Source organism: Haemorhous mexicanus, chromosome 12 (assembly GCF_027477595.1).
Source record: "Haemorhous mexicanus isolate bHaeMex1 chromosome 12, bHaeMex1.pri, whole genome shotgun sequence".
NCBI lineage: Eukaryota > Metazoa > Chordata > Aves > Passeriformes > Fringillidae > Haemorhous > Haemorhous mexicanus.
In genome coordinates, this window is record NC_082352.1 from 22740271 (window position 1) to 22763751 (window position 23481).

General features: G+C 39.6%; 1 protein-coding gene across 5 annotated transcripts; it reads left to right on the top strand.

The window, feature by feature from the left end:
• Positions 1-20487, top strand: ADAT1 (adenosine deaminase tRNA specific 1). Of its 5 annotated transcripts, none has more exons than XM_059857653.1 (10): positions 1-141; positions 657-778; positions 1537-1605; positions 3269-3323; positions 4116-4243; positions 5796-6414; positions 8889-9034; positions 11258-11357; positions 14951-15037; positions 19475-20487. In XM_059857653.1, the coding sequence occupies exons 3-10, from the start codon at positions 1557-1559 to the stop codon at positions 19605-19607; spliced, it is 1317 nt and encodes a 438-aa protein (XP_059713636.1). In that variant the 5' UTR covers positions 1-141; positions 657-778; positions 1537-1556; the 3' UTR covers positions 19608-20487. The 5 variants fall into 5 exon arrangements, with proteins under 5 accessions (XP_059713636.1, XP_059713632.1, XP_059713633.1 ...); XM_059857649.1 differs by having other exon boundaries at positions 9-141; positions 587-778; XM_059857650.1 differs by lacking the exon at positions 14951-15037 and having other exon boundaries at positions 9-141; positions 587-778.
• Positions 20488-23481: the final 2994 nt, after the last annotated feature.

Consider the following 23481-nt stretch of genomic DNA (forward strand, 5'->3'; position numbering starts at 1 on the left):
GCCGCCGGGAGCGGCGGCAGCCGCGCGCGGAAGCGGCTGCGCGTGCGTGGGCCCTGGGGCGCTCTGCGAGCGGCGCGGCCCCGGAGGTTCGGTTGTCGCTGCCCGTCCTGGCGAGGAGCAGCGGCACTGGTGTCCCGGCTGGTAGGGAGGGGCCTGTAGGGATTGCAGCCGGGGTGGCGGGAGGTGTGCCCGAGCGCGGAGGTAGCAGCCTCAGAGCATGGCCTGCCTCGGGTCTCTCGGCAAGGGGGAGGCCTCGAAAGGAGGCTGGTGGTGGCAGGCGCCTCAAGTGTGCTGCAGAGACCTCACTGGAGTGGCGGCGTGATGCATGCGGTTGATTGCTGCATAGTGGGAGCTTTGGGAACCCAGCAGACCCACGTGCTGTTGCACTTAAGGGTTCTAGCGTTGCTTTTTATTTCTTGTGATTTAGAAGAACTTATTTCCTATAAGTAGTCCTGAAAGGGATGATGCAGTTAGGTCTTCGTTATTGAAATGTGGTGCAGGGAAGTGTCATGCAGAACGAGATGGTAGCATTTGAAGAGATGGGGGTTGTTATTCAAGTGTTGTGATGGAACCCAATTCTGTGTAGAACCTGCAGTCGAATCAAGAGCCATGTGGTCAGCTGATGAAGTCGCTGGGTTATGTTACCTGCATTACAGGACCAGACTTCCTAAGCAGGGAAAACCAGATCCAAATAGGGAATGGACTTCCCTGGCAGCTGTTATCAAAGTGGAATCTGCAGCCCAAAGAGAGGCTCTTGATAGTCCAGGAAACTTGCAGGGTAAGAATGAGTTTCAGGGATGGGGGTGGGAGAGAAGGGAGGGGCAGAGAAGGTTCTTGATGCTTTCTTTAGATTTCCTTTTTTTAAGATGCCTTTAAAAAAACATACATCCCTTCCTATTCCATCGGTCTCCATCCAAATTCTTTACTCCTTGCGATTGTTGTGATTCACAACTTCTGTCTGGAAAGAGGTGGTTTTCGTGAAATGCTCTTCTTCCCAGACTGTAAACAAGACAATGAAAGCCTTCATTTGGCTGTTCAATATGTGGTGAAAGTCTAGGCAGGACCTGAATTCCTAATACAAACTCTTGAAAAAACATGTTTATTTTGATAGAATCCGAGAAAGGTTTGCTCTCCTATAACGGGTTGCTACATCCTGTGTTTGTGTTAGTTTGTCATCATCTTCTTTTCCCTTAGTGGCACTTCAGTGTTGTTAGGCAAATTGTATCCTGTATTTATTGGTTTTTATGTGCCTGAGGAATTCTGTGTCAGTGTCTGCTGTGTACTGTCTAGCATATCAAGCCTGTATTAGCATTCCTCCTATGCGGTCATAGACTTTTCCTAGCACTAGTGCTTTTGCCTGCTGTATTCAGTTCTCAATCTGTTTCCTTTCTGTAAGGTTGCATGATCTGCCTCTCTGTATATTTTCTTCTACTCAGTATTCTGTGTGTTGTCTTACTAGAATGACTGTATGAGAGCAATGCTTCTGGCAATAGTTAGAGGCGATAGTTTTTTCAGTTAATGTTGTCTCTCTTTCAGTAACTAAGGAAGTTGTTGCTATGGGAACTGGAACAAAATGTATTGGCCAAAGCAAAATGCGAAAAACTGGTAGGTATGGTATTAAATTCAAAAACAGACTACCTATGCTACCTTCTTTCTTGCTGGTGTCATAGAATCAATGAAAATGTCCAAGGCATACTGCTCAGACTTGTTCTGGATTGAAGCCAGAAGTGTAAGGCAACCTTCCTTCATCAATGAGAAAGGAGCTTAGGCAGCCACAATGGCTGCCACGAAGGTTTGCTGCACTTGCTGCCTCAAAGGTGAATGAACTTTTTATATTTGGAAATGTGTAGTTTAGGCCCTGAGTCTCGATACTCAAAGACTTCATAACGAAAAGCAAAACAAAACATAAGCAAAATAATTGTGCTTTGGTTACCTGTTGCACTGTAGTTTTGTTGGGGTGTGATGCAAGAGGTTACCACTGCTGGTACTAACCAGCAGGAAGGTTACTTACTGCATATTACTGCTAGATAGTTTTAAGTGTTGTACAGTAAATGTATGGGATAGATACATGGCTTCTCGCAACTGTCATTTCTTACTGTGTATTGGAGGAGACTTCCCTTGCTCTCTGTGTCCATTTTTTAATTCATGCTGTATTTCTCTCCTCTGCTAGGACAGGGAAGAAGCTGTAGTAATGATGTATGCTGAAGAGTGGCGAAGGGGGCAAGGTGTTCATGCATGTGTAGGTACAGGGCTTTCTACCCTCTTTAGACTTCTGAGGAAGACTAGACTGAGATATGAGAAAGGGTTTTCCCTGAATCTGGTTTAGGCTACTTCATGTTCTCTATAGTGTCCTTCATTTTGAAATTAATTAGTGGAGCAAAAGAGAAGAAACTATATTTTGTATCTTAGATTTTTTGCGTGTTTCTTGTGATTTGGCCATCTCAGAAGAGTTTTGATACAGACATTTTTCTGACTGATTTTGGAAAATTACGATCAAACTGTTGTACCATTTACAATCTAGATATTAAGGGTCTAAGTAGAAAATTGACTAGGAAAAAGTAACGCTAGTTTGTTTTGCCATCGTTGTCTTCAGTGATCTCAAATTTAGAAAATATTCTCTTATGATAACATTTTTAACTTGGTGGTAGGTCATGTTAATGGTTATCTGTTAGATCACTTCTAAACTTTTAAAACTGTTAAGGAGTATTTCTGTCGCTTGGCCTTTTACCACTGAAGTAGAAGATGATCTACAGCTCTGGTTCCTTTACATAGCATAACAGGCACATACTGTTCAGGAATGCTGAAGATGAGATGTGCATACTTAGTAAGTATCAGAATTATTTGCAGGAAAAATAGTTTAAATTGTAGGACATAGTTCAAAAAGAATCTTTAACCCAAAGCTTAACAAGCACTTGAAATTTTCTGGTGGAATGTGTTTTGAGAATATCTCTGAAAACAAAAGTCAGGAAGATTTTGAAGGATGGTAGTGTTTATTCAACTCAAAGGGTTTCCAGTATCAGAATAGTTAAAATTTGGTATTCAAAGAAGTCTCTGACTTACTGCAGACTGAGTACTTTTATCCTTCACTTGTGTAGGCTGTTGACCTCCTTTTGTTGTGATTGGAAGTTTAAATATCTTGCAGTACTCTAAAACCAATGGGAAACCATCATATACTAATAAATATGGAGAACTGTCCTATGTTGAATTCCATTTGGATTGTCTTTTTTTTTAGTAGTGATTTGGTATTTGCATTTGGGTTTTGGTTTAGGAGACATTCTGAATGACAGCCATGCTGAAATTGTGGCCAAGAGGAGCTTCCAGAGGTGAGGCATGAATGAAGTTTTGCTCAGTGCTGTAACAGTGCTGTTATTGAGTGCCACCTGAGGTTGTCATAAAAAGTTGTTTTGACCTGTTGCTGAAGTAGCCAAATTTTGTAGCTTCACATATGAGATTGTGGTGGAAGACTGCATTACTTCTGTGCGGGCAACACTCTTTTTCCTGTTGTCAGTAGGATGTCAGCCTAATTTTTATACTTCTAGGTAGTATAAGGCCTTTTCACAAAGCTTGCTTCTTCCTTGTTCTTCTGGAGCCTCTGTATGAAGAATTAGGATCTGATTTCATGTGACATCAATGCAGATCCAGATACTATTATTCAAGGATAGAATTTTTGCTCTTTCCCAAATGCCAGTCCTCTTGTTTACATGGGATAAACTGGTTCAGGGAACTGAGCCAGGGGTACAGTAATTGTGCAGAAATGAGTACATTTCTTGCAATTCCATGTTACTAAACTGAGTCTTGTAGAATAAGATGAATTGTAGAGTTGATAAAAACACACACAGTGGGGGAAGAGGATCTTATCTGTACAGTTCGAGATGGTTAACGTTAACTCCACTGGACCCAATTCTTTGAGGTCTGTTGTTGAAGTTCCAATGATGAGTCTACATTTATTATGTTGGATGCCATCTCTCTGTAGAAGAACTGATTGGGTCCTGACAGACTCCCATCAGGAAAGAACAGACACTTAGAGACAGACACTTAGAGGGCATTTAAGTTTTGTTTTTTTCTTGTGCATCAAAAAGGAAGTCAGTGTTTCATGAAAACTTTCTGCCTAACAGGTATCTTCTCCATCAGTTGTGGCTTGCAGCTTCCCATCAGCAATGTATCTTTAGTCCAGGAACTGAAACTGGGAAATGGAAACTGAAACCAAATATCATATTTATTTTCTTCTGCAGTCATACCCCATGTGAGTATGCTGGAGTGAACCAAGTACTTTGCTCCCACTTATAGAATATTTTCTGCCCCATGTCTTTCTTTTGGCTGTCTTTGGTCTGGATTGAGAGTGAGGCAGTAATTCATGTTTACTTATACGAAGTGCCCGAAGATGTATTTGACTCCACAGATAAAACACCCAGATAAATCTATCTCACTGGATGTGATTCAGGAGACCTGAGTAAGTCTGATGTACTGTTCATTATATAGTGGAATGTTTCACTTTAAACAGTAGCTATTATTTTTCTTTCCAGAAAATAACATACTTGTCAGAGGTCCTGCCATATTGCCTAGTTGCTTTGCTTCAAACATTATCTCCTTGGATTAAAATTTTAACAAAAACTACTGACATTTATCACCATTCGTAAAAACAACCAAATGAAAGATACCCCACACCTGGCCAACAACTACCCCTAACACCATGAAGCAAAAACCAAACAAACAAAAAAAAAACAACCCAAACGAACACCAAAAATCCCCCCAACCAACAAGCAAACAAAAAACCCAAAACCAAGCAAAAAGAAAAACAAGGGAGAAGAGCCAACACTGACTCATACAAAACCCCCCAACAAACCAAAACCACGCTCCTGAAAAACAGGGAAAAAAGCCTCATTCATGAAACATCACTAGCTCTCCAACACAAAACTTCTTTGGGAATGTAATGAAACTTCTGTCATAGAAAACATTCTTTGTGTGTCTAAAAAAACCAGCACCACAAAGATGAAGATCTATTGATAGAACGATGGAATGTGGCCTCATGGTCTACCAACATATCAGGCATCTTGATGTTACCATGCTTTCTCACTGGTGTGTTCTTCAACTGCTGGTCTGTTACGGAGCAAAGGAGTTTTAAGAACTCTCAAAGTATGCTTCATCAGTACTTCAGAGTGAGTTAGTTGCTCATACATTTTCATTATTTTGAGTGCATTGCTGGAATATGCAATATTATTTTTCTTCATTAGTGCATTTGAGAATAGAAATTATGTCTCCAAATTTATTAGTGAGAATAATTTCATCGCCTTCTTTTTCACATATTGCGAGACATTTCTCACATAAATCAGCAGGCCTGTCAGGTTTGCTTAGCTTTGAACAGAGTTTCAGAATTTTGGTTCTGAGCTTGTTTCAGTGATACAGGTTAAAGTTTTCACCCTTACTTGACAGATTATTCTTTTGAGGTTCATATTGTTTGGTTAGATCAGGCTGGTTTTCCTGTTAGTGTTCTGTGCTTCTTGTCATCTGTCAAATGCCTTTGTTACCTTTTACTTTATAGGTTGTAAATTTTGTTCTCTCGATTATCTCTTACATAGAATGCAGAACTTGAAATGAAGCATATATTGGCTCAAATTTCAGTGAGATTTGATTCAGCGTGGCACAGGACAATGTTGTTTCAAGAATGTGTTCTCATAGTTAAGTTTTCCTGAGTGCAGATCTGTGAAAGCTACTAGTAGTTGTAATATTCCTGGTATGATGTGTTCCAGTCACAAGATAGGTTTTTGGCCACTTTTATGTTATTTCTTTTGTTCCAGGTGGAGATGCTTCTATTTTTCCAATCAGTGAACCAGAGAACCAGCTTCCTAAGACAGTGACTGAAGGTTATGCAGCTGAACAATCAGCAGAATGTAGAAGTAACCATAATCACTTATGTCCAGAAGATAAAAGAAAATCAGAGAACATGGCAAGGAATTGTATAATCAAGAGAATGAAAACTGATGATGGTGGTTGTTTTTCTGTAATCACTGAAGACCTGGCTGTTCAGCATGAATCTGTGAAACGAGAAGATAACGCAAATCAGAATAGCTCTGAATGTTCTGCAGAGATGCAAACAGCTAATAAGGAGACTGGCCTAGTGAAACCGAAGGTAGTAGATGTTCATAGAACTGGAGCAAAATGTGTACCTGGAGAGCTGGATGATGCCCGAATACCTGGGCTGGGGTACCACTGTGTGGGATTATTACGAGTGAAGCCAGGTCGAGGAGACAGAACATGCTCTATGTCCTGCAGTGATAAACTGGCTCGGTGGAATGTGTTAGGGTGTCAAGGAGCTCTTCTGATGCATTTTCTGCAGCATCCAGTGTATCTGTCAGCAGTTATAGTGGGGAAGTGTCCGTATAGCCAAGAAGCTATGCGGAGAGCAGTTATTGAAAGGTAAGTGCTCTCCTCAGATGGTGCATATGGAGACAGGGAACTTTGGAAGACAATGTGTGTCATACAAATATTAGAACTTTAGTAAGCTTTCGAAAATGTGTCTTGTAAAATCCTGATACAGGATCTGTTAAAAGTGTGATCTGGATGAGCAGACATGTGGATTAAAAACTATCTGAATGACTGGGCCCAGAAGGTAGTGATCATTGGGCTAAGTGTAGTTAAAGGTGTAAGTAGCCATGTACCCCAGGGATCAATACTAGGTCCAAACTTACTTAATATCTTCATTAGTCAGTCATCTGGATGATGGTGCAGACTCTATGCCCAGACAGTTTGCTGAAGACTCAAGACTAAGGAGTGGCTGATAGACCAGGGCATTGTGCTTCCATCCACAGCAACCTCAGTAGGCTGGAGTGAAGTGGGAACTTCATGAAGTTCAGCAAGGGGAAGTAAAAAGCCGCGCCTGGGAAAGAAATAGTCCCATGCACCAATATATGCTGAGGGCTGCCCGGTTGGAAAGCAGCTTCACAGAAAAGGACTAGGGGTTCCTGCTAGGTGTGAAGTTGAAAATGAGCCAGTAGTGTGCTCTAGCAACAAAGAAGGCTAATGGTGTCCTGCGCCACTTTAGGCAGAGTATCTCAGCAGGTCCAGGGAGATGATCCTTCCCCTTCAAATGTGGTGAGGCCACATTTGGAAGGCTGTGTCTAGTTCTGGGCCTCTCAGTACAAGAGGGATGTGGACATACAGGAGAGAGGCCAGCAGAGGGCCTCGAAGATGCATAATGGTTTTTTTCATCTCTCATACGAGAAAAGCTGGGACTACTCAGCCTGGAGAAGAGAAGGCTTGTGGGCATCCTGTCACTTTGTATACATGCGTGAAGGGAGGTGGCAGAGAAAATTGAGCCAGGCTATTTGCACCGGTGTTGGTGAAAGGACAGAGGTAATGGGCACAAACCGAAGCGTTGGCGCTTCCCTTGGAACATCGGGAAGCACTTGTTTACTTTGAGGGTGATGGAGCACTGCCAGAGGTCGCCCTGAGAGGTTGTGGAGTCTACCGTCTTTGAGGTGCTCAAAAGTGATCTGGACACTGTCCTGAGCAGGTGGCTGTAGGTTGCTTGTCTGGAGGAGGGGTGGTTGGACTAGATGACCTACAAGAAGTCCCCTCCCACCTCAGCTGTTCTCTGATTTACTATAGTGGTTCAGGACACATAGTATGTGACAGATTGTACTGGCTCAGTTGGAAGATGACAGTTGTGTTACACTGGAGAGGCAAAGCTTATATGCATTTTCATGGTTGTAAAAATTGTCTGCTTCTTTAATCTCAGTTACATCCAAGAGCTGATCTTTTTCCTTGCTGTGAGTAGTGGAGCTCTCGTAAGTGTCACCTTAGGGAGATCTATATGAGAGATGAACTACACTGCTGCAAAATGAGGAAGGTTATCTATTGTGCACTGGCCTTCTTTCTACTCAGAGCCTTCAGTTGATGAAAACTATCCCAGCAACAAGGATAGGAAGTAAATATTTTTCTTACTTGGGAGGCTAAATGAATAGAGTACAGCAGCAGAGAATGGTAAATGGATTTGGGCAGAGTGAAGGGAAAGAAGAGCAAGGAAAAAAGCAGGGACCTGAACCATTCTTTTTAAGTGGTAGTTACTGGACTACAGTTCATATGAAAGGTTTGACTTTGTTTAGTAACTACTTTTCTCTATACCCCTCCATCCTTCTAGAATGATTATAAAAGTTGTCATAAGTCTGTTAATGGAGAAACTCCAGTGACGTGCCTGGTGGAGCTTTCTGAATAATCCTTTCCTCATTCTGTGACACGTAACAAGAATTTGCCTAGCCTTGTTAGTCCTAGTGCAGTCAGGCACTTTTTCAGACTATTGAATCTGACAGTATGAATCTCAGTCTTAATTCCTGCTCTGTGTAAATGTTGTAGTGATTAAACATGCTGTTTCTTCCTTATATGATCCTAATGTCATTCAGGATGCGACCATAATTTAAGGTAACAAGATTATACATGGAACTTGTATGTAGGTGTACTTCTTGTGGTTTTTAGGCTTTGATTATAAACCTTTAGCCTCATAAAACAATTCCCAATGTAATGTGGTTGACTATGTAAATACCTTATGATTTTTATTTTTCTTTGTGATTGCAGGAGTATATTGCAGTTTTTGTCCTGCATACTTAATTGATTATAATAGCTTTTAACTTGACCTTTTTAAAAGACAATTTATATAATTTTTAGGATGGACAGGGTCCTAATAAACTAATGTGACTTCGGGATTTTATTTCATAAATAGTTTTCTGAAGGGAAAAATGCCTCCAAAACTCCTTTTCTCACCTGTATAACTCATGTTCAATTCAGTTTTAATATAAAAGAAATGTATTTTAGATAATGAAGAGAAATGGTGCAAAATGGTCTTGCTTGGGAAGAGGATACTGAAAATCACTTGTATTTTTCTGTGTTTACTGTAGGTGTCAGCACATCTCATCTTTACCGGATGGTTTTCTCACTCAGGAGATTCAGCTCCTGCAATCAGATCTTCAGTTTGAACACAGCCGACAGGCAATTCAGGAAGTTCAAAGCAACAGCAAAACAAAACTTGTTCCTTGTAGTGCAGGTGAGTTAATTTGGGCTAGTTGCGTAACTGTGTGCAAAAGTCCAAATAGAAATGAGATGGGTCTGGTTGTTTGGAATGAACATCATTCCTTGCCAATATGCTAGCGGCAAAGTACAAAAAGCAAGAAATTATTTTCAGGTCATGACTTAATTGTTAATAATATTTGTCTCAGCCTCTAGTTTCCAGTAGGAAGTTTTCAGGCTGAATAAACACTTGGTTGATGTGATGAAGAGTTTATAATTAAACACAGACAGAAAATAGCCAGGGGAAACAAAAGTTGAGTACAAGAAGAAAACAAAAGACTTCTTGTTTCAGTTAGTTTTGCATTCTTTTTGGTAGTGAACAAAAGACTTGCCGTGCTGAGTTATGTTTGTAATTGCTCCAAAAATCTGTGAATGAAGAAAGAATACAGAGTAGTGTAGTGTAAAAGTTATATTGATAGATATTTTAGGCATGGCAGTTTTTTGCTATGGTGATGAATGAATGCTTAATTCTCAATGTGATTTTGCAACATGGTCTCATTCGGAGAAAAAAAAAAAATGGAACTGCCACTCTGTGTGCATGGCTAAGCAGTTTCTTTAACTTGGACATGCCTGCCTTCTGCTTCTCCTCAGACTTTTCTGTCTGAATGAGAATTGGAAGTTTTCTATTACAATAGAGCTAATGATAAAATAGAATGGAGACAAAGAGTTCGTTAATGGAATTTACATTCATTAAATTGGAGTTATTTACAAGTGTCAGGAAGTAAAATACTTTAATTTTGTGAGATAGGAAACAAATTTAGTCATTGAAAAGTAGTTCCAGTTGAGTTACCAAAAAAAGGCCTGAAAGGAGCTGTGACTAAATTCAGTGTATGTCTTTCTTGCTGTACACTTCTCAAGTCATTCTGTTAAATAACGATGAACAGTGCCTTAGCACACTTTTTTTATGGCAGGTGGTTTCTTTTCTTGGAGGAGTAAAAATCTGAATAAGCTCTAAATTTAGGGCAGTTACACAGAGTATTGAAAGATGCTTGATAGGAACATTTCAGCTGTTATTTTAAGAAAGTATCTTTTCAGTTTAGTGCTTTGAAGTTGGAGATAATGGTGAAAAAGTGAAAGAATGGAAAATGTTTTAATTAACATTTTTACAAAGTAACTTTGTATCTGCTTATCAGAAACTGATATCATCTAACCAGGTGATTTTTAGATATTTCACATGTGGATGATTTAATACCAGTCATATGCATCTAATGTTATTTCATGTTACACAGGACTGTAATTTAGTAGAGTGATACAGCATTGTACTTGAATCACTGTGTAAGTACAATTGACAGCATACAGCTGAATTGTAATACAAGGGTGAATAACATAAGCAGTCTTTGAGCATCTTGAGTAACAAGAGGGTCTTAGGAGTGAGTGCATGTGCAACTATTTTGCCTGTTAGGAACACAGAGTAGAGGGAGAATTTAGGAAACAGAAGCTGTCTCATGGTAGTAGAAGTTGAAGAATCTGCTGTTATGCTATGGAGGGACAGATTGGACATGTCAGTTTCTATTGACATGCTGCTGATGCTTTGCTCATTACTTAGAAATTGTAATGTATTGTATGCAGAGTTTCAGCGTTAAGAAGTTTACAGTCTGAGAAAATTACAAAGTTCTCAGACTTAGGGTAGAGTTTAAGGCTGTTGGCACTTGCTATCTCTTTCAACAAATTACTTTTATTTGACTACTACCTAATAATGTTTTTCAAGTACAGTCTACAAATATTTGGTGTATGTCAGTTATCAAACATGAAACTGCTTAGAGTACACAATAAAATAATAGCAGACAAATTAAGAAGGAAAACAGAGTGACTGGCCCAAGTAGTTTAGGGCAGTATTTCACAGCCTGATGTGAAAATAAGCTATCTAACTTGGAAATTTCTTCATGCATTGTCTGGACAGGATGCACAAAAGTAGAATCCCCCTAAGAAATGGAGGATTACAAAGCTGAAGGCCCGATATTTAGAGGCATGGATTGTTAAATCATCTAACTACGATGAAAGCTCTGTGTGTGTTTATTTTCATTTTTTTAAAGTAAACCTTCTTTTACATACTGGACTTCTGGCCCTAGAAAATCATGGTACTCTTTCTAGTTTGAATTATTTTGGGAAGCAACACATGAACAAATAGAATTAAAGTAACTGTTAGGTTTTGCTTTTGTGACAAGAGCGTCTCCCTTGTTCATAACAATGTCTTCTACAGCTATCAGTTGGAGTGCAGTCCCTGAACAGCCTCTGGATGTCACCTCAGACGGCTTCCGCCAGGGAACAACAAAGAAGGGGATTGGGAGCCATCAGAGCAGGTGTGAGAGTGTTGTAATATCTAGACATGTTTCATTTGTTAGCTAACATGCCTTTGTCTGCTCATGTGATGTCAGAGCAGGAGGAAATCTAGAGAGTGGTGAAGAAGGAGGAGGGTGGAGAGCAGGGGAAAAGGAAGAGTCGCTGTATAAGGGAGAAAGGGCAATTGGAATAACATGAGAATTAACAAGTTTATCCTATTTCTTTATCCCTGTTGAGAACATTGTAGATAATGGTGGTGAGGAACTGTGATCAGTTTTTATTAAAAGGATGTTTACTCTTGAAGGAAACAGAATTTTTGCTTTCTTGTTTTGATTAGGACGGAAACGCGTCCATTGCATTTTCTCTTTCTAGAGGTTTCTTTTACTTGAATAGCCAAGCCAGCTGTCCTCCATTTAATGTCCATCCTTTTAATGATGTATGATCATTAAAAGTGTAGCTTTAAAACATGACTTTCTGCCTTAAAATTTGAAAATGTGTTGAAATGATGGCAGCACACTCCTAACATGAACATGTCACCTTTCCAACTGTCATCTTGGCACTTGGTTCAGACAACTTGTCACTTGGCTCTTTAAACTATGATTGTTGATAGAGGATTTCCTAAAGAAATAGTTACTTTTTTTGAGGTTGAGAGAAATTACTTATAAGCTAACTGCAGACAAATTTCTCCATCTCTATATTATCTTAATTTTAGGTGAGGTGGCCAAAATTATCATTGTTTTGTGGAAATTCAGCTGAAGGATTTGTGTTCATGATTTAGCTGTTGGCTGATTATACTACCAAATTATCAATGGTCATATTGTTCATGTTCCCAGACATTTTGGAAGGATGATGACAATCCTGACAAGGGGTGAATAGCATAGTAAATACAGCTCAGACAATTCTTGTGGAGAATTTATTCATTTGCCTTCAAGTTGCAAATCCTGAGCTTCTTAAAGTTAGGCCTGATTTGGCTGAAGTTTATCCTGGTATATCCTATTATTTCCAAATTTGCAGTGGAAAGAAGAGGACCAGGAACTTTGTGGTTTGTGACCAGTATTGGTGTCTGGGGTATTGCTAACATAGGTGATCTTGGTGACTTAGTGCATCTTTTAAGACGAGCTCCATGTGCACTGTAGAATATTTATTTTCAATATGCGATATGTAAGTATTCCAGAAGACGTGTGAAAGATCAAACAAACCAGCAAACTCCTTTTTCTCAGTAGGATTAAATTTGTAAGATAGCATTTGTGCATCAGCTCTAAAAGTTGAGAGCCATCTCCTAGCTGGCAATTAGCTCAAAAGTGTAAGAACTCAATTATTGTTGAAAGATACTCTTCTCAACATGTGCTTGAAATTCACTACAACTTTCAAAAGTTATTAGAGCCTACAAGACTGTGTGATTACAAACATCTCGTTTCCATAGGAAATCAGAATTAAAAACAATGTCAATGAACAAGTAAACTATTTACGCTTTTGAGGTAAACAGCCACAAAGGAACTTCTAAAATGAAAATAAGGAATTTACAGCCTTATTGGGACTGGTGGTGCTTAATAATAAACAAGACTTGTATTTCAACATTCTTTTTCCTCTCAAGGAATCTCAGGGTGATTGCTGGGAAGTGTTGTTTGAGGTTTTTTTCCCCCTTTCAATATACTAGATAACATTAAATACCACGGATGGTAAGGCTGACTGACTAAAAGGAATTTGTAGGTAAATGTCTGGTATGTGCTTTTGTTAATGCTTAATTAACTAAACCACCAAAAACTACAAGATGAAACTTTGACAGATTAAATTGAATATTAAATTTTAGAGCATCTTTGCATGCTGTCATCACCAGTGGGGTTCAGCAGGGCTCTGTTTTAAGGCCAGTGCTTTTCAGCATCCTAATAAATGACTTGGATGCAGGACTCAAAGGTACACTAAGTTTGCCAGTGACGCTAAATTGGGAGAAGCTGTTGACTCTCTTGAAAGAAGACAGGCCCTGCAGAAAGACCTTGACAAATAACAGGGTTGGGCAATCACCAACCATGTGAAGTTTAACAAAGACAAATGCTAGTTTCTGCACATGGCATGGGGTAACATGCATGTATGGACAGACTGGGGAATGAGAGGCTGGAATGCAGGGCCATGGAAGGGGACCTAGGGGTTGTGGTTAATGGCAAGTTGGATATGAGTCAGCAGTGTCCTGGCAACCAGGAGGGCCACTCTCATCCTGGGGGGCATCAGGCCCAGCACTGGTGGCTAAGTGAAGGAGGGAACTGTCCTGCTCTGCGGTGCTCTGGTGCAGCCTCACCTCTTGTGGGCAATTTTGGGCACAGGAATATAAGAAGATAAAGCTCTAAGCGTCCAAAGGGGGGGCCATCAGGATGATGAAGGGTTTGGAGGGGAAGCCCTGCAAGGAGCAGCTGAGGTCACTTGGTTTGTTCAGCCTGGAGAAGGGGCAGGCCTCACAGCAGGCTACACCTTCCTTGTGGGGTGACACAAAGGTGCAGGCACTGTTCTCTGCTCGCTGATGACCAGTGGCACCATTCCGAGGAATGGCTGGAGCTCTGTCAGGAGAGGTTTATGCTGAATATTAGGAAAAGGTTCTTCACCCAGAGGGTGGTCAGGTGCTGGAACAGGCTCCCCAGGGCAGTGGTCACAGTGGTCCACGTTCAAGGGGCATTTGGATAATGCTCTCAGGCACGTGCTGGGATTATTGGGGTTTTCCTGAGCCAGGAGTGGGACTTGATGATCCTTGTGGAGATTCTATGATACTATGCCATTTTTGATGTTCTTAAAACACATGCTAGCAACATAGAAAGATTTTTTTTTTTAATTGATTTTGTTTTCAGTGCTTGTGAAGATTCACCTTGCATTTGTTGGAGAACTGAATCTGTCATTGTTAAGACAAGTATGCAAAGATAATTAAATAGTGGAAAACATTTAATTTAGCTGGGCCATTCAAAACAAAACTATACTTTATAAACAGTGATTGGATTCTGGTTGCCATCTCTTTGGGGAAGTAGAAGGGCTCAAAGCCGATGGATGTATATAGTATCTTATAAAGATCTTTAAAACTTTGTCTCACTTTATTTTTTGATGAGCCTCTTTGTATTTAACTGCCCTGCAGCTGTTGCTGAATGTGTCCTTATCACCATTGTGAAAATATCAGCATTGTTCCAGATATTTCTGCTCCTTGTTTTATTTGTTTTGAATAATACAAATTTTAACCGTTTGAAAAAGCCTTTCGTGCATTTGTTTGATCTGTTCTGGGACTAGTCCTTCTGGCTAAACCTTACTGCAGCTGTGAACTGATGACAGTGCAGTTTCATGCAGATAACAGTGTGATATTAAAGTGTTCATTCTGCAAACTGGTGAGTGCTGGCTGGGAGAATAGTGTAATGCAGCTTTTTGTCAATACGGCATTTAAAAACTAAGGGAAAAGGCATGCGGGCAGCTTGGATAGGGTAGAAAAAGTTAAATGATAGAAAAGTTTTTACATTCTCTAAGAAGTGAACATAATGCTTTCTATCAAAAATGTTTAGCTGGGATGTTCTGCTGTAAGGTGGAGTGAATTTATGATTTTCTTTTTCCATCAGAATTCCTAATTTTTATATTTTTTTTATATCAGATCCAAAATCTGTAAAGTGGAACTCTTCCATAAATTCCAAAAGCTGGTGACAAGTATATCACAAGAGGATCTACCAGACACTCTACGGTAAATTGCCATGGAGTTATTGATATCTAGATGGTATTGAGTAATTCTGTCAAATTTCACCTCTTTGATTCATAAGAAGGAAGAGTTGGACTAAAAAAACCCTTTTTTTCCTTTTTTCTTTTTTTTTTTAAGGTTTGGGTAAAATCAGTTTTCATCTTAGTGTATGAGTGGAGTAAGAGCTAGTAAAGTGAGATAGTGCTCTTTCTGCACTTTTCTCTCATATGGTTGGTAAGGATAGATTGGGCTCTTTCTGCAGTGCATATGTTGCATAAACAGAGACCTTCTTGGAAGAAAATAAAGCAGCTTATGTCTGAGGACACCAAAATTTGAATTTTCCGTTGCATTATTAAGAACAAATTTGGTTTATCAGACTGGAGTTAATTACTTCCAGTAATCATCCAGTATGGCATAGCATTAGGTGCATTATGTATTTGGTGGTGTACTATAAAGTAAAGCACAGTTTCACATATACAGAAACCTAGTTCTCTTTGTTTTAGAGACTCTGGGAGATGTAGAGGATTCCAAATCCATTGCTATGGAAAGTTTATTTTATTTTAGACTTACTTCCAGATATAATTTCACCAGCTTTAGGATGCAGTTATCCCAACTCTTGAGCCAGTTTAACTGCTTGTAGCTGCTGCTGAGGTGGTCCCACAGCAGTTCAAGGCTGCTACTGGCTGTTGATTCCTGTTTTCTCTGTTGTATCAGTAGCACTTCTCCAGTCTCATGATGAGACATTAGTTAGATAGTTCAACTAGATAATGTGGCCGAAAACAATTTCCTTGCTTCTGTGTTTTCTCTCAGACTAATGAACCTAATGGAAATCTGAAACAGATAAAACCCATGCCGAGGAAGTAGGAGGCACATGTAACTGAAAGTAGGGGAGATAGGCCATTTCAGCCCTTCATGGTACTAAGACAGTAGATGCAACAAATTTTGCCAAAGTGCACCCTGGATCTTTGATTAATGGGTCTTGCTTGCTTTTGAGTTTTGCTGAATTAAAGATTGCATTTACCTTCTGTGTCTATGGAAGTGTCTTGTAACTGTCTCAAAGTTTCAATGTCAATATGGACCATGCTATTGCTGAGATGCTTTCAACTGATTCTATAAGTAGAGATACTTTGTCCTTAAATCAGTTTGAAATATAAAATTTTTAGCCTCTTTTGCATGGGGGTTTGTCCTCACTTGTTTAGCCATCATAATTACCTCAAAACTAACTGTGAACTTGTGCATTGTTGGATAGGTGACTCTTTATGCTGATCACATGCTGCTTACATAAAGTCACTTCACCTCAGGGCTTTTCTAGACCACTGGCCTTGATGTTTCCTTTGACTTTTTTGTCCTCTATTGTTTGTCTGTCTGGACTTCTCCTGACAAAGTCCAGCTGATTCACAGATGTGACATTGTTTTTTCACTGCACAAACTCTTATCTATACAGAGGAGGTGCTAGCTCACCAGTCAGCTTGTGCAGCTGGTTGCCTTGGAAGTCTTTTGTTTTTCCTCCTTCTCACTTAAAAATCAAAATTAAAAAGTGTCTTTGTGTTGCTGTTTCCTTCATCTTCCCTTTTTTTCTCTACATGGTATTCTGATGTTTTGATTTTTCTTTCACCCTTGAAGTCTGAGTGAACTTCAGATAAGAAATCCTACACTCCCAAATTGTTTCTTTAAACTTCTGTGTATTTAACTGTTACCAGGTTTGTATTTTCTTCGCATTCAAATGTATCTTGTGATATCTCTTCCCACAAATGATTGACTCTAAAGCTGTGATATCTCGCAGTTTCCTTTTTCCACTTTGACCCTAAGTTCCTTCCCTGACTCTTCTAGTCCAGTTTTCTTGCCTCCCATCTTTTCTGAACCATCAAGGAATGCTCATTCTATAATACTTTCAAATTTGCTGAACAGCTTGTTTTGTAGTTGTAGGGTATATTAGGACAAGGGTTGTTCTTCGTGTAATGCTGCCTTCGTTTACTGTTGTCCACTGTCAAACTTGGGAACTGGGAATTTAAAGCTTTACATGGAACTGATGATATTCTGATGTGGTTTTGGTTTTTGGGGTTTTTTTGGGTTTTGGGGGTTTTTTTTTGTGTGTTTTTTTGTTTGGTTTGGTGGTGGTTTTTCTGGGGTTTTTGGGTTTTTTTTTGTTTTGTTTTGGGTTTTTTTTTTTTTTGGTGTGTGTGTATCTAAATCTGCTTCTCCTGCTTTTTGTGACTTTCTTATTCATTCTTCACACAGAGGATCTGTGTGGGTGCTGTTAAATTGGAACAGGTAGACAGCCTACTGGGGCCAGAACTTTACTGGCTCTTTTAAGAGGCAAATTTAGGTATTTATAGTAGTATCACTTATCTAAGATGTTAAGCATGACATTCATCAATTTGGGTTTTTTCAGGATTTAGTTTATCTGCTTTCAGATGAGACTGAGAAGGAGGTGGTGTTCGGCTGGTACGAGCTACTTCACCAAGAACCAGATACTACTGTATAATGCTATCCCACCTTCTTTCTTCCTTTGCAGTAATTCTTATGATCTGTCTTCTGTGCCTTACTTAAATTCTCACTCCTCTCACTAGGTAGACTAATGTTTATTTATTGCCTGTTACCGCCATCTATCATACCTAATTTTCTTCTGTTGATTCCCTCTCACGTTATCATTTTGAAATTACTGGTCCATCTTTTTTTTCTTTTCTTTTCACGTTTTCCATGCTCACTGTCAGAGGAATGGTGACACACCATTGGACAGTGTTGTGCTATTGCTAATCTGAATTGTTACATAAAATCTTCTGCAGTATCGTTTGCAGATCACTTGATGGTAATGTGGAAAAGGAGATTTTTTTGCATTACTGGGATTTTTTTTTCCCCTGCTGTTAGGAAAAAAACCATGCCTTAGTGACCACCTGGGGAAGTGAAAATCTTTTCTTGTCATACAGTGGCATCCACCATAGAGAGTCTGCAGGCATTGCTGTTTGTACAAGGTGTGGCTGGCTGTATGGCCCTTTGTTTGAATCTAAGGGAGACTTTGTAAAATAAACCTGCCCTGACTTTCTTGCTGGGCTTATTAAATGAAACACTAGTCCTCTTTTCTCTTAAATTTTACTCAGGAGCCATCACAATTAAGATTGTATTATTATTCTTCCTTCCTGCTCAGTTCACAATATGGAGGATTCCAGTTCCAGTACAGATAATAGGGCTCCGTGACCATTCCACTGGCCAGGTGGGGGAGAGTTCTAGTGGGGCCCTTACATGGGACTTTTGAGAGCAGCTGACAGGTTAGTTTCACAGAGTATGAGTAATGTGAAAGAGGTGGAGAAAGCAAAATGGATTGGCTGTGATAAGAGCACAGGGCAGGTTTTTTAATAGAGAATATATCTCCCGGCATAGCCAGGTTCTCCACTCTTGCACCCTTCTGAATACAAGGTTTGAAGGATAGATGATATGGCTTGCTTTGCATGTCATGGTATTTTAGAAATAAATTCATGGCAGAATGCTGAGTGCCTCAAACACAGCTTCTGATGGTCTGCTGTTACGGTAGAGCTGTGGGTTTTCTTTGGGGGTGATCATAATTGCCTTTGAGCTTGAAAGCCTGTTTTAGAAGTTAGTGCAGTAGTTCTCAGACCTCACAAATTAGGATTCCTGTAGTAGTTTGGCTCTTTCTCTTTCTTGGTGAAGGTCATCTTGCCTATGATCTTCCCTTCATATTGGATTTAATGTATAAACATTCCCTATCACATGTGGCTGGCAGATGTTTTGGCAAAGGAAGATAAAAGAGGTTGGGAAAGGAATGCAAGGAAAGGAAAAAAAATCTTGATGAAATTGTCTTACAGGCACTTGTGTTCAGATAGTCTAGACCTGAATTTCCCTGTTTTGAAAATCATTGGTGTAATGTACTCAGCAGAGTGACCAATTGTTCTGCTGAGATTGTGGGGCATGGTTGCTACTTGAGGAAGGGGAGCAACACCAAAACTGACGTGTCTCTTTTGCTTTAGGGAAAGAAAAGAGAGTATTTTCTCCTTTGTCTCATTCTTCCCTGTTAGTTTTTTGTTGGAAAAGAAAAACTGTCCAGTTCATTCTGTCCTTTTCCCTTCCAGCCTGTTTTCTAGCATGCTAAGGCTACTTCCACCCAATTCAAAGCACCCTAGCTACCTTTTCAGCTTTGCTTTTCAGTGGTTTTTGCTGTCATGGAAGTTTTCTGTGGTCACACAGTCAAATGCAAACATTTCTAGTGCTAGAAGAGTTGTTTTGCTTCCTTTTGTAAGACTGATGACAATGTCTAGCTTTAAAGCCTGGGCGTCTCCAAGTCTCCCTAGAAGAGAATTTTACTAAGTAGTATGGAAGAGTTCATAGGAGATCGTCAGGTCCTTAGATGTTGGATTTCTTTTTTCATTTTGTGACCTCATATTCAATAGGATCATAGAATTGTTTTCATTTTTGTGTATTTTCTGTCAGGATGAAGACGCTAAAAACCTACTGGGACTACAAGGAAGCTGCATTAAATTATCAAGAAGCCTGGAGAGTGCTGCGTAGCCAAGCTCTGCTGGGTTGGGTCAAGAATGCCAAGGAATACCTGCACTTCACATGAGAATCTTATGTGACTATGTGAACCCAGGAATAAGCTCTGGTCCACAGCAGATACCTCTCCAGGTCAAGAGCCTGAAAAAGACACCCTCTAGTTTATGTGCTGTAAAGAGACAGAAATGAAAAGGAAAGCAATTTAGAGAATACTTATATTTTTACTGAGTTGAAGCCCCCTTTTTATTGAAATATAGAAAAGGATCATTGCTGACTTAAAATTCTGAGCTACTTGAAACAATATGCCTCCAAAAGAAAGGAAGCAGTGCTGTGCTATCCTAGTATCTGAGGGTATGGCCTACCAGCCACAGTCATTGCAATGAAAGAAATGTCAACTGAAATTCAAGCATTACTATGGAAAATTCTAGTGCCACTTTTTTCTTCCACTTCTCATAATGTTGTGATTGTTTTTCTGTTGCTGGGACAACCCTCATGTATAATAAGTAATATTTTCATAACTCTGAGCTCTTCTTGTCTAGTGCCTGGAAGAATTTTCTATGTCCCTCAGCCTCATTGCTTCTAACTGGAAAAACTAGTTCTGTTAAAGTATCTCTTTTTTTTTGGGAATCCTTCATATATGCTGCTGTTTACTGAACATAGCCACAGATATTGCCACAGCAGAAGCAAAAGCACCGGGAAGGAGTCTGTGTCAAATAATACTACTTATGATATTCTGCGCATCTCAGTTTCAGAACTTTACCAGATAACATTTCAACTGCTTTGCTTCTGTAGGCAGGAAAGAAAACTCCTGAATGACTTGGTTCAAATTGGCCAATCCTGTGTAATTACAGGCAAACATTTACCTACTTTTCAGTGTTTCAAGCACTGTCCATCTCCATGCTCCCTTGTGGGAAATGGTCAATTAAAAGTAGAAATGCTTCAGCCATTTATGTCACTGGTCCTTGTGTTCATTAATAGCCTGGCAAAAGTGGAGATGGTTTGGGGACTCTTGAAAGTAGTCCCTGGCATGTCCCGTCTATTTCTATTTCTCTATTTCAAGAGAATATCTTCTATTCTCTTGTCATTATGCTTTATTATGAACCAACATCTGCATGACAAGACAGTCAACACTGTGAGCCGTTGTGGGGGAAGCTGTCTGTAATCCTCCTTAAACCTTCTGTCCCAGTTATTACCTTTTGTGAGCAATTTCAGGACTGTGTAACTGCACCTGAGCACATTCCCCTTTTGTATTTTCCTCTTGTAAACCACAATTCATAAAATATTTGGACAAGGCAATGTCAGGAGGAAAGAAGTGGATAATTTAGAACTTAAAAATTCCTTAGTGATTTGAATTTTTTTTTGTTCTTTGGTGTCTTATAGTTTTGGATTTGAGAAATGGGCACAGCAGTTCTCCACACAGCCTTTGTTGTCAACCTACTGAGCTACATATAGGACCAGACAGTACACATAACATTACAGTATGAGAAGTGATAGCAGCAAATCCTTGTTACTTTGCACTTAGGTTGACTTGTCAAGTAAGAATAGTTTTCTTGTTGAAAAAGTAACAACTTGAATTCTGTGCTTATATGCCCATTCTCTCAAATCCGGCACTAACATGCAGAAATACCAGTTGTACTGGTGAGGGGGAAGTAATTTTATGTGTTTGTAGAGGGCAAGGGATTATAGAGATTAGGGACTTGCAGTAGTCATCAGAGGATAAAAAAATGGCCTGATGCCATTTCACATGGGTTACAGGGTGAGCTGCTGAAAATAAATGGTAGCTGTTCCTGTAATGGAGCAAGTAGTATTGCAAGGACAGAGTTGTATAGTGTACCTAAAAAGCTATCAGTAGATTTCCAGGTTCCTGAAATTTGCCTTTGTTCTTCGCTGAAATCTTGCAGAAACTATTAACTTATCATGCCTAGTTTCGCATAGTTAATCAACAATGTCTGCAGTGAACCTGCTGACCAGACTGGAATGTTCCCATTTCCTATTCAGCTGCAATATTAAAATGGGTTATGTAAGACTAGTTCTGTAGTCATGCATCGGTTTTCACATAAGCAGTTATATGGTTTAAATTCTTTTAACTCTTTTCTACAATTTGAACCTGGCTGTTAGGATAGTTCCTGGTAAGATTTTTTTGTGAGTAGCTAAAATACTTGTGTACTGTAGACTGTTGCTGTTCTGCTACCTGTCAGGTTTAAAAGTACTTTTTGAGATGCTGAACACTGATGCTAACCTCACTTCTTGGATGGAGTTAAGGACATATTTAAGCCTAGAGCAAGTCAGTGAATATGCAGAGTAAAGGAAGGAGCTGAAACAGAACAGCATTTAAAAGGCTGAGGGGCTAAGCCTGTGGGATCTCATCTTCAATTGGATGGCATTTCTGTTATGGAGAATCAGTATTTAAATGTTGCATTTGTTTCATTTGAAAATGTCAGGAAATGCTGTTGGTAGTACCATGAAACTGCTCTAAAAATCAGAAGGGAAAAATGCAGAGATAGGAAAGAACAGTCTCTGCTTTTGTAATTGGTAGCAAACTAAACTTGGATCATTGTCAGCAGGTCTTTGGAAGAATTGCTCCTGGAAAGGAACAGTTGACATGTTCCAAGCCTGTATCACTCCTTTGCGCTGGGATAGCTGACACCCTGAAAAACAAAGATAGGGAAGCACAGGGAGGACAGCAGAATGCAGAGACTCTGCCACAGGAGAGCAGAGTTGGCAGGGAGAGAAGCAGCAGGAATGAAATGCCCACAGTGCATGGTTAAAGATTCCCACCATATGTGTAAATTGAGCACATCTGTATTACCCAGATAGGGCCTTTCCTGTCCCAAACTTGTTTGGAGACCAATGGCTCCTAATTGCCAGGACAAAGAAACTGTAATCATTGAATGGAATGTCTTTAACAGCACCACTATTAGAGGTGTCATTCTGTTTTTAGTCGTAGTAAGAAGGCAGGACAGACTCTCTGCTTATCTTTAAGGAAGTCAAAACCAGAGCACAGAAACAAGTGGTTTTCTCCAAGGGTAGGAGTAATCATGTTTGACCTTGAGGCTGCAGTTCCACAAGACCAGATGCTAGCATCCCACTGTCTTTGGAAAAGCAAGGTTCTGATCTTCACAGTGTGTTTCCAACACAGACTGGAAGGCTTACTGAGCTCAGTACATTGTGAGTAAACTAAAGACTATTTAAATTACTGTATTTGTAGAAAAACAAAGGGGGCTGCAGTAACAGGTATGTAATATATGCAACTAACATATATACATGTAGAAGCAAGATATTTTTTGAAGAAAGACCGTCTAAATGGTCTAAATTTGGTCTATAATAATGTCTATAATGTAATAATGGTCTATAATAATATATTAAATATTGACTGAATACTAAATTCATCCAGTACTGGTTAAGTTATATTGGAGATGACATTTCAATTTAGCTTAAAGATAAGTGACATAGAGGTGTCGCTGTCTTCATTTTTTGTTCAGTGCATCAGTTGAAGGGTTAACAGAAAATAAAGATCATATGGGCTCAAATGCTTTGTAGAATTTTGCAGGAGTGCTTTATCTAAAGGGATGCATTTCACCTCTGCATTCCCAAAGGAAACCTCTTGATGTTTTATTGCCATTTAATGTGTACCTGCAGATGAAAAGTGAAGTTACTGCTGTGTCTGGGCGTGTCTGGGCTCCTAAATCTAAACTAATAAATACAGAGATGTTAGAGAGAGCAGTTATGTGGGGGTTTTAGGGGTTTATGAAGGGTAATACAAAAGTTACCTCAAGCATAACATCTTCCCTTGGTTTTAGATACATCTGTTTGCTAGCATGTAACTAACTTTAGCATTTTTAAGTGTTTCTTACTCCTCTGTTAACAGCTAAGAAAAAATATTACTTGGTAAATTTAGAAAAATGGTAATGTTTCAGCATAAAGGAAACAGAACATTTTCCAGT